The sequence below is a fragment of the Lampris incognitus genome, chromosome 3 (assembly GCF_029633865.1).
Source record: "Lampris incognitus isolate fLamInc1 chromosome 3, fLamInc1.hap2, whole genome shotgun sequence".
Classification (NCBI taxonomy): domain Eukaryota; kingdom Metazoa; phylum Chordata; class Actinopteri; order Lampriformes; family Lampridae; genus Lampris; species Lampris incognitus.
In genome coordinates this window covers 67,733,600-67,749,967 of record NC_079213.1, presented here as the reverse complement: position 1 = coordinate 67,749,967, position 16,368 = coordinate 67,733,600, and the positions used below count along the sequence as shown (strand labels likewise).

Below are 16,368 nucleotides of genomic sequence, written 5' to 3'. Positions count from 1 at the left end.
TACAATACAGCTAAAGGAAGTCACTTGTTGTCACGGTTACTCTGTTAGTCTGGCTACTGTGACTTCATGTCTTTTGCAGTCTTTTCAGATCCATCTATGTCTAAGGAGGGGGAAGCGTAGGTCAAAGCACACATATAAAAGGCGGATGATCGGAGGTGGGGTGGGGGGGTGTAGTTTATTGACCCGAGTTGATGGGGCGTTTTAGGTGTGTGTGTGATGGGGTGGGGTGGGGGCAGGACGGGGGTCGGCAGGAATGTCCTCGCCTGGCTCACTTTCTCTTGCTCTTCGCTTAGTAGAGTGCTTTTTGTCCTTGGCTTTCAAATTCTGACCAGGCGTCGTTCAGTTCCATGAAAATCATCTTGGCGTATTGTTCGTACGGCTGCCCCGTCGCCTGGCAGGGAAGAGGGAAGCAGTCGTACTGTGTATTAGTCACCTCTGGTGTTAATCTCAGGAAAAATCACAATAACCAGAAAAAGACTGCCATTGGTCACTACACAGTCTTGCTCATGATGTTAAGAGACATTTCAAGCAAGGGCAGCCTTGTTTTTGCTCAGATCATCACAATTAATGGATAATTACTGTAAATGACAGAATCAAAGGTACGGCACAAATTAGTTAACATTCAAATGACAAACGAATTAGCAAGCATAATGATCTTTTTTTTTATAAGGCTTTCTTTTTCTTTTTTTTCTATTTTGAGGATTCCTCCCCCCCTTTTTTCCCCCCAAATTGTATCCAGCCAATTACCCCACTCTTCTGAGCCATCCTGGTCACTGCTTCACCCTCTCTGGCGAGCCGGGGAGGGCTGCAGACTACCACATGCCTCCTCGATACACGTGGAGTCACCAGCTGCTTCTTTTCACCTGACAGTGAGGAATTTCGCCAGGGGGACGTGGCAGGAGCACGCTATTCCTCCCAGTCCCCCCCCCCAAACAGGCACCCCGACTGACCAGAGGAGGCTCTAGTGCAGTGACCAGGACACATCTGGCTTCCCACCTGTAGACACGGCCCATTGTGTCTGTAGGAACACCTGACCAAGCCAGAGGTAACACGGGGATTCGAACTGGCAGTCCCTGTGTTGGTAGGCAACGCAATAGACCGCTATGCTACCCGGACACACAGGAAAATATTTAAACACTTGCTATATGCGGCATACAATATAAAACTCTGGATACAAGTATGCCTTTGGGTTGCATGTACGCTTTATAAGATGACTATTTAGAGGACATATTTCACAGAAATTGAAAGTGCACCATGGCAATGCTTCGAGATTGTTTTCCACTTAATATATACATTATACACACACACACACACACACACACACACACACACATATATATATATATATATATATATATATATATATATATAGTATGCAAGGTTCAACGTTTTCAGTTTTTACTGATTTTCACCGAAAAATACCCAGATTTTTAAATTGATTTTCACCTGGATTTTGTTTCCACGGATCCAAAAGTTGTTCCTGTTCATGTGAGGTTATGTAACAGTGTCCTCTTGTGGCGAAATTCGTCATGCTGGATGGCTTTGAAAAATAAAAACCCGAAAACGCTGAGCCTTGATAATATATATATATATATACACTACCGTTCAAAAGTTTGGGATCACCCAAACAATTTCGTGTTTTCCATGAAAAGTCACACTTATTCACCACCATATGTTGTGAAATGAATAGAAAATAGAGTCAAGACATTGACAAGGTTAGAAATAATGATTTGTATTTGAAATAAGATTTTTTTTACATCAAACTTTGCTTTCGTCAAAGAATCCTCCATTTGCAGCAATTACAGCATTGCAGACCTTTGGCATTCTAGCTGTTAATTTGTTGAGGTAATCTGGAGAAATTGCACCCCACGCTTCCAGAAGCAGCTCCCACAAGGACAGCACAAACAGGCTCTAACAGGTACTATTTAATGAAGATGCCAGTTGGGGACCTGTGAGGCGTCTGTTTCTCAAACTAGAGACTCTAATGTACTTATCTTCTTGCTCAGTTGTGCAACGCGGCCTCCCACTTCTTTTTCTACTCTGGTTAGAGCCTGTTTGTGCTGTCCTCTGAAGGGAGTAGTACACACCGGTGTAGGAAATCTTCAATTTCTTAGCAATTTCTCGCATGGAATAGCCTTCATTTCTAAGAACAAGAATAGACTGTCGAGTTTCAGATGAAAGTTCTCTTTTTCTGGCCATTTTGAGCGTTTAATTGACCCCACAAATGTGATGCTCCAGAAACTCAATCTGCTCAAAGAAGTGCCCATCCAACCAATCCAACTTGTGGGAGCTGCTTCTGGAAGCGTGGGGTGCAATTTCTCCAGATTACCTCAACAAATTAACAGCTAGAATGCCAAAGGTCTGCAATGCTGTAATTGCTGCAAATGGAGGATTCTTTGACGAAAGCAAAGTTTGATGTAAAAAAATTCTTATTTCAAATACAAATCATTATTTCTAACCTTGTCAATGTCTTGACTCTATTTTCTATTCATTTCACAACATATGGTGGTGAATAAGTGTGACTTTTCATGGAAAACACAAAATTGTTTGGGTGATCCCAAACTTTTGAACGGTAGTGTATATATACAGCGAATTACGGAAGTGCCTGCAGTATACACCTTAGGGATTTACTGAGCTCAGATAACCATAAGAAGTGATATGTCTTACAGAGTATGCTGGAAGAAAGCGTTATAATGTTATAATGTAGTTGTTCATCGTGTAGTTATCACAGTATGTGTTTGTACAAATGTGTGTGTGTGCTTGTGTCACCTTGTCTGGGTGGACCACGAGGACTGCTTTGCGGTAGACCTTCTTGACTTGTTCCGGAGTGACCAGGTCAGCCATGCCCACTGTTTTCCAGCGGGTCTCCCCCTCCCACAGCACCGTATGCATGGTGGACAACAGGGCACGGATATTACGCTCCTTCCCCTCGATCCAGTCCAGAATCTAGGACACGAACAAGGGAGGGAGAGACAGGTTCCTTCAGTCTGTGATTAGCAGATCAGGAGCAATTGTTAATTCACATCATCACATCATTTCGGCAAATATGACTCCAATTAAGTGTTCAAAAAACAGTCCTCTGGGTGAAGATGTTACCCAAGAGAATGCATTGTAAAATGACATGCTGAATTTAGCATTTTGTGACTCAGTTTCTCCTGGGTTTTTTTTTTTTTTGTCCTTTACTAGCTGCTTTTTAAAACCACATCCTGATCCTCCTGATGCTACAACTTACCGAGACAATCAGTCAGTTCATTTTGCCGTTTCTCAGTTGAAAATCTGCCATGAAGTGTTTTAGTCGGTGGGTCCAATACCGTCATAGTAATCATAATAATCTTTATTTGTGACGTACCTTTCCAAATACACTTACAAAATGCTTTGAGTACACTTCTGTAAGACAAAAGCATGAAGTACAGCAAGACATATTTAAACATTGACATGGAGGTCTGCATCCAGTGTACCAAAATTTGTGACATTAATATAAGAATATAAAAGTAAGTTTAAATAAATGATTTAGAAGATAATACTAATAAAGCTAGCTTAACCTTTTGGGGCTGTTCATTGTTGGCTCTGTTCAAAAAGCTCCCTCCGGGGTTTCTTAAGCCTAATCTAAAAGGGCCCAAATTGAATTAAAAACTCACACCATGATGGAGCATTACAGGGTGAAAGCATACAAGTACTGTGTAGTACCGGTAGTCATTATGGAACCGGTATCTGATACTATGACCAGAAACAAGCACACAACCCATTTTGGGGGGTTTGGACATTCCCTTTTCTGTTGTAATTAGAAGCGAATTAAAAACACAGTCAAAAGCGGCTCCCTACCTTGAGTTTCTCTGGATCCATCTCTTTGGCCATCTCTTCTTTCCTCATCTCTGCTATAGTCCGGGGGCCTTTCTTTTCCTTGGCCCCAGCGAAGCCCTGACCCGACAGCAAGTCATCAAAGTTAGCATCCGATGCCTTGGGCTTGGAACCTGGTAAAAAAAAAAAAATGAGAGGAAGAAAGATCTGCAAACTGTAACTGGTCAACCTACATTCCTATGATGCCCCTCAGTGGGGCACAACATACTGTAAATCTCTTACATGCACCCAGGTGAGAGGCACAAAAATATGTTTCTTGCACACTTCAAACATCATTAGAAAAAAGAGGTCACCGCCCATGTGTGTCCATAGTAAAAACATATAATCACATTTGTTGAGGCGTCAGGTAAGACTTATGGCACCATTGAGTCATAACCTCAAGAAACAAGAGAAGTTATTTTCACTCAAATAATGGTTTTAGGCAAAGATAAAATTCATTTCACACCGTTTTGAGCTTCTGCAACTCTATTTCAGTAATACGTAACATGTTTTTAAATAGGTGAGCACTTGTAGGGTTTTAAAAGGGAATAGCTTATGGACCGCTGCCTCACAAAGTAAGTCTCAAAACTGATTCACTTTTTTCCCCTTTTTTCCTGCCATCATAATAAACAATTGCTTTATAGATCAACACAGATACAAAAGTAAATCTTTTTTTCCTGGAAAAGTAAGTTTACCAGATGTCTTTAACTTTGAAACACCCCCTTACTGATCGAACATACAGCAACAACATCAACCCTGCATGACGGATCACATCGAAACTTCAACCCCAGTCTTCTACTCACCCATACCAGCTTGTGTTTTCCCCCCTGTGCTTGGGGAGCCTCCTCCCATCCCGGAGAAGCTGACGTTGTAGTTGGGTCTGTTTTGGGGGGACGTATGGGGCATGGGAGAGTGGCTGGGGCTCGGCTTGGGCTGGGGGCTTGCGTTCTGTCCCTGGGGCTGCCAGCCACCTCCACCACCACCACCAGCACCACCGGGCTGCCAAGAGGGGAAGCCGGCTCCTGCGTGAGGCTGCCACCCAGCGGTGTGCTGAGGAGAAGGAGGGGGCCGTGATGGAGAACCCATGGGAGGAAAGGCAGGGGTAGTGCTGGTAGGGGTAGTAGGCTTACTGGAGAAGCCCGAGCCTCCTGGAGGTAGGAGCAAATGAAGGAGGGAAGGAAAGAGAGGCAAAATTAGTGCTTTTACTTGAAGTTATCAAGTTACGGTCCTTGTACTGTTGACTGTGGGCTGTCCTTAAAGCATAACACTGCTGATTTTATGTTGTTGTCCATCCATCCATCCATTATCCAAGCCGCTCATCCCAATTGGGGTCGCGGGGATGCTGGAGCCTATCCCAGCAATCACTGAGCGGCAGGCGGGGAGACACCCTGGACAGGCCGCCAGGCCATCACAGAGCCGACACATTCACACCTTGGGACAATTTAGTATGGCCGATTCACCTGACCTACATGTCTTTGGACTTTGGGAGGAAACCGGAGCAACCGGAGGAAACCCACGCAGACATGGGGAGAACGTGCAAACTCCACACAGAGGACACCCCAGGACGACCCTCAAGGCTGGACAACCCCGGGGTTCAAACCCAGGACCCTCTTGCCATGAGGCAACCACGCTAACCACTGCGCTACAGTGCCACCTATGTTGTTGTCGTTAGCAAATATTATGAAAAGACTTAATTCCCCCATGCCTTCCCCATACTCAAAGTCTTTTTCATGTAGCCAACACCTAGCTCACATCTGGAGAGCCATAGGACCCCATTGTTTTCAAAAATCATTTACAGGGACACAGCTTCAGCCTTCAACAGCATAATCCATTATCGTGTTTTACTTTTTCCAAAGGGGACTTCAAAAGGCAGTGAACTGTTCCATTACTAGGGACTATTTTGATTATCTTATCTCTGGTGTGGCAGGCAGACGGAAGCCATTGTTCACAATATTTCATTATGATGACCAAGCTTGCAGTATGACTCTATGCCTTTTTGGATTCAACGGGATTTTATGGCTTCCTGGATGGGAAGTTTGGCATACGTAATCCATGGGATAATAGAGCCTATTTTATAGCATTTGTCGACTATGAGAAAAACATAAAATTACACCAGTGTTATTCATTTATATTTTGACTCTAGTGTCTTAATTGCTGTCAGCTGACCTCCAAGGCTACCCCCCAGGTTGCCTATGTCAGCGAACGGGTCCAGGGTGTTGGGCTTGGTCTGGTGGGTGGGGGTACTGTGGACGGAGCCAGTGGGACTGGTGGTGGCTGACCGACTTCCTATACCAAAGCCGCCTCCTAAATATAACAACAGGCAAAGTAGAAATCAACAGAAAAGACAAAGAGAACATTAAATTCCCAAGTCTCCTCCAACAAATACTCTGTAGAACATCTTAGCTGCAATGCAGATACGTAGGATAAGAGGCTGTAATCAGGTTTAGCTGGATTACATCTGATACTGCATCACATACATATGAATACCAGTAGAGGGCACTGCTGGCTCTGTGTGTGTGTGTGTGTGTGTGTGTGTGTGTGTGTGTGTGTGTGTGTGTGTGTGTGTGTGTGTGTGTGTGTGTACCTGTGGGTGCGGTAGCAGGTCTGTTCCAGTCCCACCCTCCCATCGCGTTCTGCTGCTGGATATTGACTGTTGGTGTGGTCGGAGGGACCGGAGAACTCCGGCCTACATTAACAAACAAGATTTAATTACAGATAAACCACACAGTAAATGAAAGGAGGGTGATACCGAGTCATGCACTCGCCGACTCTGTGTCACAAGAATTGTGACACTGTTGGTGAAATTGCACAAATATTTTCTTGTTGGAACTAAATCGGCTGATATAAACTTGCTTGAACTGATCATAAAAAGTAGTGTGCATGAAATAGCTTCTAATGACAAACGACTTGACATCCCAAATCACCGCTTGGCAGTAAATACCTCGGCAACATAATCCATCTGAAGTCTACCAAATGTTGGGAAATGTTCAGGCTTCCAGGCACTTCAATACCAAAGCTCATACAGCACTTTGATGTAATCTGTGCCACCATCTTGGAATGTGTTGCCACTGAAAGGCTTAAATCAATCAAACTGCACTTGCCCACATTATGCGAGCGTCACACAGTACTCTAAGTAACAAGTCAATCTGAAACGGTTGAAAAGCAGCAGCGGGACACGGGTGATTTTATGTCATGCATAAACAGGAAAAAAAATTGTGAAAAGAATGTCAGAAACACTTTGACATTCTCACGCATAAGGACTTAAAGCATAAATGCAGAGCAGCAGGCTGTGTGTATGCAGGTGGAGCATGCCTGAACCATGCTTGTGCAGACCCCAAGACATATTCAGGTTTAAGGTAACGTAGACTTAAAGAGAAGGGTCTCCTCATTAACAAAAATTGTTGAATGCATCACTCTTACAACTTACAAACTTTAGATGGAAAGTACAAAGAAATATTTACTATCCCTATTTACCAAAATAAACAGGCATTCGATACATACTCGTTGGATTTACATGCATATATGGGACATAACTTTGAATTACAGAGCCTTTGCAGTCTTAGAACTTATGCAGCAACACACTTACCCCACTATAGTGTAGACTCACTTGGAATCAGAGTATTCAAAGGCTTTTTATGCAGTTACTGCGGTACTTGGCAGTGTGCAATGGTGATATGGTAGCATGCCTTACCCATGCTTGTAGGCTGTAGGGTGGGTGATGGAGAGCGAATGGCATGCAGGAAGGGGTCTGGCTGCCCCACGTTACCTGGTCCCAGGAATGACCCCATGAGCTCCTGAGGCTTAGGCATGGGACCAGCCCCGAAGGGATCGAATGCTAAGGGAAACAACTGCACCCATCAGTGTTACTGTGGAGTATTATATGATAAAATGTTATGTGAACATTGGTTAAAAGGTGGGTTATCTTTTAGTCCGTTTTTGCTGTTGCTGTAAAATCCATCAAGTGCTTATGTGTATGAAATATCTGATATGCTATAAAATGGCAGATTGACAGAGCCGATTAGCGCCTCAAAGTCAAGTTAAGCCGAGAACACACTACAAGGTGTGAAAGCCTGATTATAACCCCCGATTCGGCCATGATGACTGATTTTCAAGATTGTGAAGCGTCTGCATCAGACTGCAAATAGGGCAAGTAACCATGGACTGTTGGCACACATTATCTTGTAGCATGCAGGGGTTTTAGGATTCAAATCTCTCTCCTCCAGATTGAGCCTTCAACCAGCCGGAGCCATCGAGATTACATCAAACCTGTCTAACTTTTACAACTCAAATCTGGACAAGTTTTAACATATTTGTGTAGTGTGAGCTGGTCGGTGACAAAAACGTCTGCACCTCTTAGAAATATTAGAAATCTGTAGATTAGATTGTGAAAAGCACAATTTGTCTTGTCTGATGTGATTATAAAAGGCAAGTATTCTGTATTCATGTATATATAGTGATGCTAAATATCTAACAAAAATTATATACTCTTTTCACATTCCATGCATCCATTAAGAAGTATAATGTAGGGTATTCAAGTATTACTGGGGTCAGTAAGTATTAAAATAGGATATGTTCTGAAGTATTTCCCATTTTATATTCCTGATCTGGGATTTTTTTGAGCGTAATGACTACAGATGTGTAGACTCACTAGCACTTGGCTAACGGGTCGGACCCTTTAGTTGACTTGGTTGGCCAGTTCAATTCCCGGCTGCTCCCTGAACAGAATCCAGGCGGCAGCCGGGAATCGAACCCGGGTTCCCCGCACTGCAGGCGACCGCGTTAACCAGTCAACTAAAGGGTCTGACCCGTTAGCCAAGGGCTAGCGAGTCTACACATCCGTGATAGTTACACCGGATTCTTAAAGTGTCGGATCTAGAAATGGGACAATTAAATCTTTTGCTTTTCAATCCCAGTGAAAGTCAAAATATTCACATCTAGTATGTCAATGTCTAACCAAGTGTCAACCCACATTTATCCCACAGCACCCTATATCAGTGCTTATAGGGTGTGCAAAGTACCCTCCTGCTTCTGTATGAGACAAGCCAGGTATCCAAAATACTCCATAGCTAAACCTCCTGCAGCAGTGTTGAATACTGATAATCTTTTTCTACGATGGTTTGGCTCAATATATCAATATTAACAACATACAAGTTGGATAGTGGTTACGTTTTTAGGTTTAAGGTTAGAAAGTGGTTATGTTTTGGGTTGAGGTGAGGCAGGGCTTAAGGTCTGGGTAGAGGTTAGGTAGTAGTTAAGGTTAGTAAGGTTCGGTAGTTAGATAAGCCTCGCTTCCACTCTGTACAAATGTGGAAGGGCACATCGTGTGTCATATTTCAATGCTTTGGCAAAAGCGTCAATGTATGATGCCGTGGAATGAAAATGGGCTGCAAGTATATACATCCCTATGTTTACAAGGAAACAGAGGGTTTTATTTTTCACGAGAAACATTTCCTTAATTTTTTTTTTTTTGGCAGATTAAAATTTAAACAGTGTCTCACCTGTCGGGGCCGGAGAGGGACAGGGTGAGGCGGTGTTTGGAGCTACTTTGTGTGGCGTAGAATGGGTGGACGACGGTCCGCTTGTTGGCTGAGGAGGAGGAGAACCAAACAGGTCCCCGAGGAGGTCAGTGGTAGTGGCTGCCGTGGGCGGCGGCGGCTGCGGTGAAGGGCATGAAGGGTTGATTGCCTCCCCATCAAGGCCCAGGAGATCCACCTCCTCAGCCTGCGGAGGCACCGTGGGAGCTGGAGCCAGGGGGTTGGGTTTCTGGGGGGCTGCGCTGGCGTTGCTCTGCTGACTTGAGAGAGACAACATCTCATCGTCTGAGGGCTCGCTCTCCTCGCCGTGACCTCGGCCGTCTGGACCTCCGTGGGGCCGGCTTGGCTCTACATGAAAGGGTGGGAGAGAGAGGTAGAAAAGGGTTAAAGGTGGATGCGAGAGAGAGGGAAAGGAAAGAAGAATGGAAAGAAGGCATGAGGGAGAGAGAGAGGAAGAAAGAAATGAGTGAGAGAGAGAAGTTGGGAGATTGTGAAAACGATGGAAAAAGAAGAAAACTTGGGAGACCTCATTGGAGAAAGAGATTCAAACAGAGAGCGAGAGAGAACAGAGAGGGATAGAGATAAGGAAACAGACAGGAAATTAACTGAGAAGACAGATGGTAAAATAGGGCAGATAAAAAGAAAGGTGGAGGATGAAAATACACTGGAGGGACTAGGTCATCTCAGACTATAAACTGTTTTTTATTTTAATTTGCTCTACGTGCAGTGATCCACACATTCGCTACAGGGGGATGCCAACTGCTACGCTACAGGTGCAAAACATTTGGCATGGGGCTTTACCTCTAATCTGTTAGCTGAAGAGAAGGATATTATGACTACGATGACACGATGAATCTACGTATTCATCAACCAGTGAAAAATAAACAGCTTTGTAAAGAAACAGTAGGAGGGAGTGACTTTAAAGCAGGGGATTGACTAATGTTAACCTGAAGTGACATTTCAGTTTTGGAGAAACTTTTTTTTCTTTCACTTTTTTCTGCACACTAATCCATAAAAACCTCTTTAAGTTTTAGGCTAACATGTCACTTTTTTAAAAAAAAAAACATGTTTGGATAAACAGAATAAACTTTTCCGTGTTAACAAGACTAGGTCAAAACCTAGTATATGGCTGAATCGTGTATGGTCATTGGTCACTATTTGAAATTGTGGCCAATCTGTTAGTGGGATAGTCGGTGGTAGTGTCTACAATGTGAATTCCTGGATATTAAATGTTCATCTGCAATTTTCTGTCGTGGTCCCAGTAATATTTGTTCATCTGTTTTTTTTCCCATCTGTTTCTATCCGCGGATGTCTCTCGTTTTTCTAAGACTCACTTTGTATTGACAGGCAAATTCACAAAGGATGGATTGCGGCTGCTGTTAAAATTGGCTCACTTCATCGGTTGAGGGACCCAAAGAAATTAGTGGAGGCTCTCTGAGGCCCCTCTCACCCCTTAAAAAGGTGCAAAATGGTTTAGTCTGCCCCGCACGAGCATCTCTCCGTGCAGCTCATCTAGTCCTGTCAAGAGTGACTGCTGATACAAGTGCAAGCAGAGTCATGTCTTTCCTAAAGAAAGCAAAATCGGGGTTCCATAAAAGAAAAGAAGGAAAGGGAGAGAAGGCAAAATGAGGGAAAAGAACTGTTGAGTAATTTCTCCCCAAAGAAAGGTGAGCGAGGAGCTTTTAAAAGAAAGGTGGCTAGCTAACTCCTACTACTACAGCTTGGTAGCAGCTAGCTACCTAGCTGCTATGCATTTTTTCAATCACTGCAAGATAGTTAAGGTTGGGTTAAATTAGGTTAAGATAGATTAATGTACTGTGATTATAAATCATATACAGTATGCTAGAACTCAAAAAAGTGATGCGTGAGAGAAAAAAGAGGAAAGGGGCCACACAGACTGCTTATGTATAGGGCCCAGAATTTTGTGCTACACCCCTGTGGCAACCCGCATGTGAATGATTTCAGTCTCAGTTAAATCTAAAAGTGATATTCCCCTGCGAAATATCCGCTCACGAGCCCACCTGGCATGACGATCGATGCCTTCGCCCGGCTACAGTCACTGCTGCCGTGCTCACTGTAAAGTCTGGGCGCCAGCGAGCAGCAACTCTCCAAGGACACCAAATAGTGTTCACTCTAACTGCATGTTCCGATTGGCGCTGATCTTTTACAAAGAAGTACATCTGCGTAGAAAGGGGCCAATTTTGCGTCAAATGTATTGCAGCGAATTCGGAGGACAACCACAGGAACTGCCGCGGCCGGGACGCGAACCCATATCGCACGCACCGCGGGAGACATCGCAGACCGCTCGACTAAAGGCTCGGAGCCATCAGCGTGTCTACTTATCCATGCACGTTACACTACTCCTCTCCTTCAGGAAGCGTGTCCCTGCGTTTAAGCATATGAGTTTCTTCACGGCTCTGGGCGCATACGCTTCCGATGACCTTACGGTCCCACATTCCACTTCTGACACCAATGTAGTGAATTAGGGAGGCAACCACAGGAACTGCCGCGGCCGAGACGCGAACCCGTATCGCCCGCACCGCGGGAGACATCGCTAACCGCTCGACTAAAGGCTCAGAGCCGTCTGCCAGCGGCCAGCGTGCCACACAATGACTGCTGGGATAGGCTCCAGCATCCCTGAGAGCAGGGATGCTGGCAAATAGCACCGGAGCACCGAGACGCTATTTGCTTGGCAGTGTTGTCAGGGGTACCCTTAGTGGGTGTTTCTGAGTTTCTTTTTGTCTTATTTGTGCAGGTTTAGCGGCCGTAAAAGCCCCACAGTCCTTTCACGATTTCGTCAGTGAGTGTTTTGTCGGAATGATTGTTAATTTGGGGTAATACATTTCTTTAAAATCTGTTTTGTTTTTTTTGTTTTTTCAAAAGCTCTATTAAGTGGTCTGGAACAAATATCTTAGCATAGCTTTGATCGTCCTACAAAATAAATTTGATATTATGATTCTTTTTCCCAAAGTTGTTACAGCAAAATGTGAAGGTAATGACACGTGATGGTAATGACAATTTTCACCTTTTGGAGAAAAAGTTGGCTAAGTCTTAGACTTGCTAAGCTAACTTGTTAGCTAGCATACATTGTACAATGAATATACGTGAATAACGTGAAATTTCTTATTTCTGAACTAAAATACTCAACCTGTAACTTGTGTGGTAATGACGCCTAATAAACATTCTCTCAGATCAGAACATATAAAGCTTCACATTACTTACATTTGTGGACAGGATTGAGTCATGCGCCTCTGGCACTTCTCGTATCCATGGCAACCACATTGTTGTTTGAAAAAACGTTATTGCTCTAAAATGTTCGGTGTGATGGTAACGACAGATGTATGAGGGACAGTGGTATTTATAAAAGTGACACTTTATTTTAGGGGGTCAGAAATTACTTAGTAATTTTCTAGTAATAAAGTGGTAGTTTTACAGGTGATTTTACAGCTAACCCTAACCCAAATTACACGGTAATTCAACCTTATTTCTAAGCAATTACGTGATAATTACCACCTTATTACTAGGAAATTACTAGGTAATGTCCGACCCCCTAAAATAAAGTGTAACCAAAAGCGAAAATGCATCATAGACAAATGTCTTAATCTTACTGCAAATGAGAAATGGAGTCGGTGTGATAAAAGGTGCACGATAACGTTGATGTAGCCTAAATGAACAGGACGTTTATTTTCTTCATTTCTCCAATACCGATAGCAGAACTGTTAACATTGGAACTAATCAATAGTATGGTCTTTAAATAATTCAGCACCGGAGCCCGTTTAACACTGGGTTTCGGTACTCATCTCTACTGGTGACTAAAATTCCCCGGGGTGGTCAGGATTGACCACTGAGAATTCCTTAACAATATCCGAATCAGAATCAGAATACTTTATTTATCCCTGAGGGAAAGTGAAGATTTTCAACCAAAATGAAATATCACTTCATGAAATGGTGGAAATAGTGCACTTTCAATTCAGTCAATTCAAAAGGCAAAGGACAACTGATTTACAAATAGACAGATAAGTCACCATTCTTAAAGCAAACTTTCTCCAATATATTCGAATGTAGAATTTTTTGAAGAGTCAAGTCATTGGATTAAAAGTGCACTGAGCCCAGCCCTGTTTAACAAACATTACTGTAGTCCGCTAGCAGATATGTAGTTTCCTCTACCATCTTACCCTCCAGATCCAACCCCTCCATCTCATCTTGCAGGGACAGAAATGAAAGTAAAATTAAGTTTTATAAATAGATATATCAGGTGTGTGTGTGTGCTGTGTGTGTTTGTAAGAGGGCTTATCTCTACCAGGAAAAATTATACATCTGCACAATGGTATCTGTAGTTGTCCCATGTGTTCCCTTTCCCACAAATACCAGCGATGGCCAGTGTGTCCTGGTGTTCCTGGTGGCAGGAGAAGAGGACGCTGGGGCTGATGTCTTTATAGGGAAACTGCTCCCATGGTGGAGTCAGGTCCTTCTGCTTGTCCACCCCCTCTACCTCCACATCTAATATCACATGGAACAGCTGGGGGTACTTCTCTGGAGACTCACATGCATCTAGCTCTGGTCTGCAGAGGCAGGCAGGTGTGTCCATGAGAGTGAGAGAGAGAGAAAGTAGGAAGAAAAGTGTGTGTTTGTGCGTGTGCATATGTGTGTGTGTGAGAAAGAGAGACAGAGACAGAGAGACAGAGAAAGAGAAAGCGTGTGGGAGAAATGAAGGAAAGTTCAATCTAAGCTAAAAGATCAATATTTCACATCACATCTAGAATCTGAAGGCAAATGGGTTTTATTTTTAAGATTACGTTTTATGAATAGATAAATCAGGTGTTAGTGTGTGTGTGTGGTATAATTTTGCTTTTTTTTTTCTTTTTTTTTTTGGAGAATTTTTGAAATGACTTTTTCACCCATGAGAAATCAAAACAAAACATGAATAAAGGGCATTACCGTAGCACAGATCCCACACAGGTGAAAAGCATCACCATATTCACAGATCAGAGCTGAATGAGGGATAGGAAATGCCCCTAGCCAGGGCAGATATTTATAACAGATTGGAGGAGGCACCGGGTAGTGTAGTGGTCTATTCCGTTGCCTACCAACACGGGGATCGCCGGTTCGAATCCCAGTGTTACCTCCGGCTTGGTCGGGCGTCCCTACAGACACAATTGGCTGTGTCTGCGGGTGGGAAGCCGGATGTGGGTATGTGTCCTGGTCGCTGCTCTAGAGCCTCCTCTGGTCAGTCGGGGCGCCTGCTCGGGGGCAAGGGGGAACTGGGGGGAATAGCGTGATCCTCCCACATGCTATGTTCTCCTGGCGAAACTCCTCACTGTCAGGTGAAAAGTAGCGGCTGGCGACTCGACATGTATCGGAGGGGGCATGTGGTAGTCTGCAGCCCTCCCCGGATATCGGCAGAGGGGGTGCAGCAGTGACCGGGATGGCTCGGAAGAGTGGGGTACAGTTGGGGAGAAAAAAAAGGGGGGAAGACTAGAGGGGGCACAGTCTCTTTTCAAAAAGACACAACAGTTGTATCTGATACATATTAATAACAATAATATATGATGTAATATATCTGTTATGATAAATCACGATATCAACCTTAATGACAGAAGGGCTTTTGCACCTGCTCACTGTATATATATTTTGACCTCTACTGTACTGCGGTAGCCCTGCTTTTAAGTTATTACAGGGCAGTATTTGGGTTTAAATGTAGAAGGATCAAGGCCGGGCTTTATTGCTACACCCCGGAAAGTTTCCCCATAGCAATAGTTCAAGGTAGAGATTCTTACTTGTTGAACTTTAACAGGGTGGTCCCGGGTGCAATGAAGCCTGTATGGAACTGGATCTGGAAGATCTGAGTGTTTGAGACCTGACGAGAAAAAAAAGAGAGAGAAATCATTTACAATGATCTTATTTTGTAGCACTCAGTCATAGTGCAAAGCTTTGCATAATAGCACTGTAGAGAACTGCAAAAACTATGTTCCTATAGCAGAGGTGGAAAACTCCGCTTCAGAAAGTAGAAATACTAACCATGTATTTGCTCCACCATTGCACTAAACCAGCTGATTCTAATTAGCACAACACTTCAGCCAGGTAGGAGAACTAATTAGTGAAATCAGCTGGTTTAGTCCATGGGTGGAGGAAATACATGGCTAGTACTTCTACTTTCTGAAGCCGGGTTTTCCACCCCTGCCCCATAGTGTCCTTTTTGTGCATTTCTTTTCCCCATTTCCTGTGCATGTTTGACTATTATTTGGCGGCTGTGTTATAATTTTGACTTCTATATTCTGTGTCATCTGCCTCTTGCTGCAGTAAATGTGATGGAAATGAAATACATCTTCGTAAGTGGATGTCTTGACAGCAACGGGACCGTTCTTCCGTGATGATGATCACTTCATTTGTTAGTTGAATCACTCATTACCTAGACCTCAGTTCAGCCATATTGCATTGTATTATATTGTTCTGTATCACTTTGTAGCGAATCGTAGTTCACTGTTTTCTACTGTATTGTATGGTATCAAGAGAAAGAGTGTTTGCTGAAATACTAGATTACATTACAGCAACCTATAACGTAATCTAGTATTTCAGCACACCAGTTAATTGCCTCCTGCACAAACCACTCTGTCAGTCTCCATATCAAGACAGCAAATAAAAACTGGGTGTTGATCCAATTAAGTTTTTACTGATTGGAAAAAGCAAACTGTCCCGCACACATAACGCTAATGCGGCGTGATAAGTGAGATTATTACTAAATTACAAAAAAAACTTAACACCTCACCAACATGTATTTCTGACATTATAAATGTATTTTGAATATGAAAATGTGATATTGGTCCATACTACACATAGTATAGAGCACATTACACTATGTGTAGTATAGAGCAATATTGCATTATATCTGTGTAAACATGAGATTCAGTCTCCCTGCTCAGCAAATAAAAGAGAGATTGAAATGAACAGCTTTGTAGCCATGCTGCATTGATGTACAAGGCCAGCTCCTGGTGTACGT

At 43.4% G+C, this 16,368-nt stretch overlaps 1 protein-coding gene across 1 annotated transcript in view; it reads right to left on the bottom strand.

Moving 5' to 3' along the window:
- Positions 1-166: 166 nt before the first annotated feature.
- Positions 167-16,368, bottom strand: part of dnajc6 (DnaJ (Hsp40) homolog, subfamily C, member 6) — a 43,303-nt gene continuing 27,101 nt past the window's right edge. The window contains exons 9-19 of the mRNA XM_056277334.1: positions 15,149-15,228; positions 13,740-13,933; positions 13,547-13,573; positions 9,336-9,719; positions 7,529-7,672; positions 6,422-6,523; positions 6,004-6,141; positions 4,641-4,985; positions 3,823-3,971; positions 2,770-2,946; positions 167-391 (exon numbers count right to left, since the gene is read on the bottom strand). Coding sequence (XP_056133309.1) covers positions 290-391; positions 2,770-2,946; positions 3,823-3,971; positions 4,641-4,985; positions 6,004-6,141; positions 6,422-6,523; positions 7,529-7,672; positions 9,336-9,719; positions 13,547-13,573; positions 13,740-13,933; positions 15,149-15,228 — 1,842 coding nt within the window. The 3' untranslated portion in view covers positions 167-289. The remainder of the gene's footprint in view (positions 392-2,769; positions 2,947-3,822; positions 3,972-4,640; positions 4,986-6,003; positions 6,142-6,421; positions 6,524-7,528; positions 7,673-9,335; positions 9,720-13,546; positions 13,574-13,739; positions 13,934-15,148; positions 15,229-16,368) is intronic.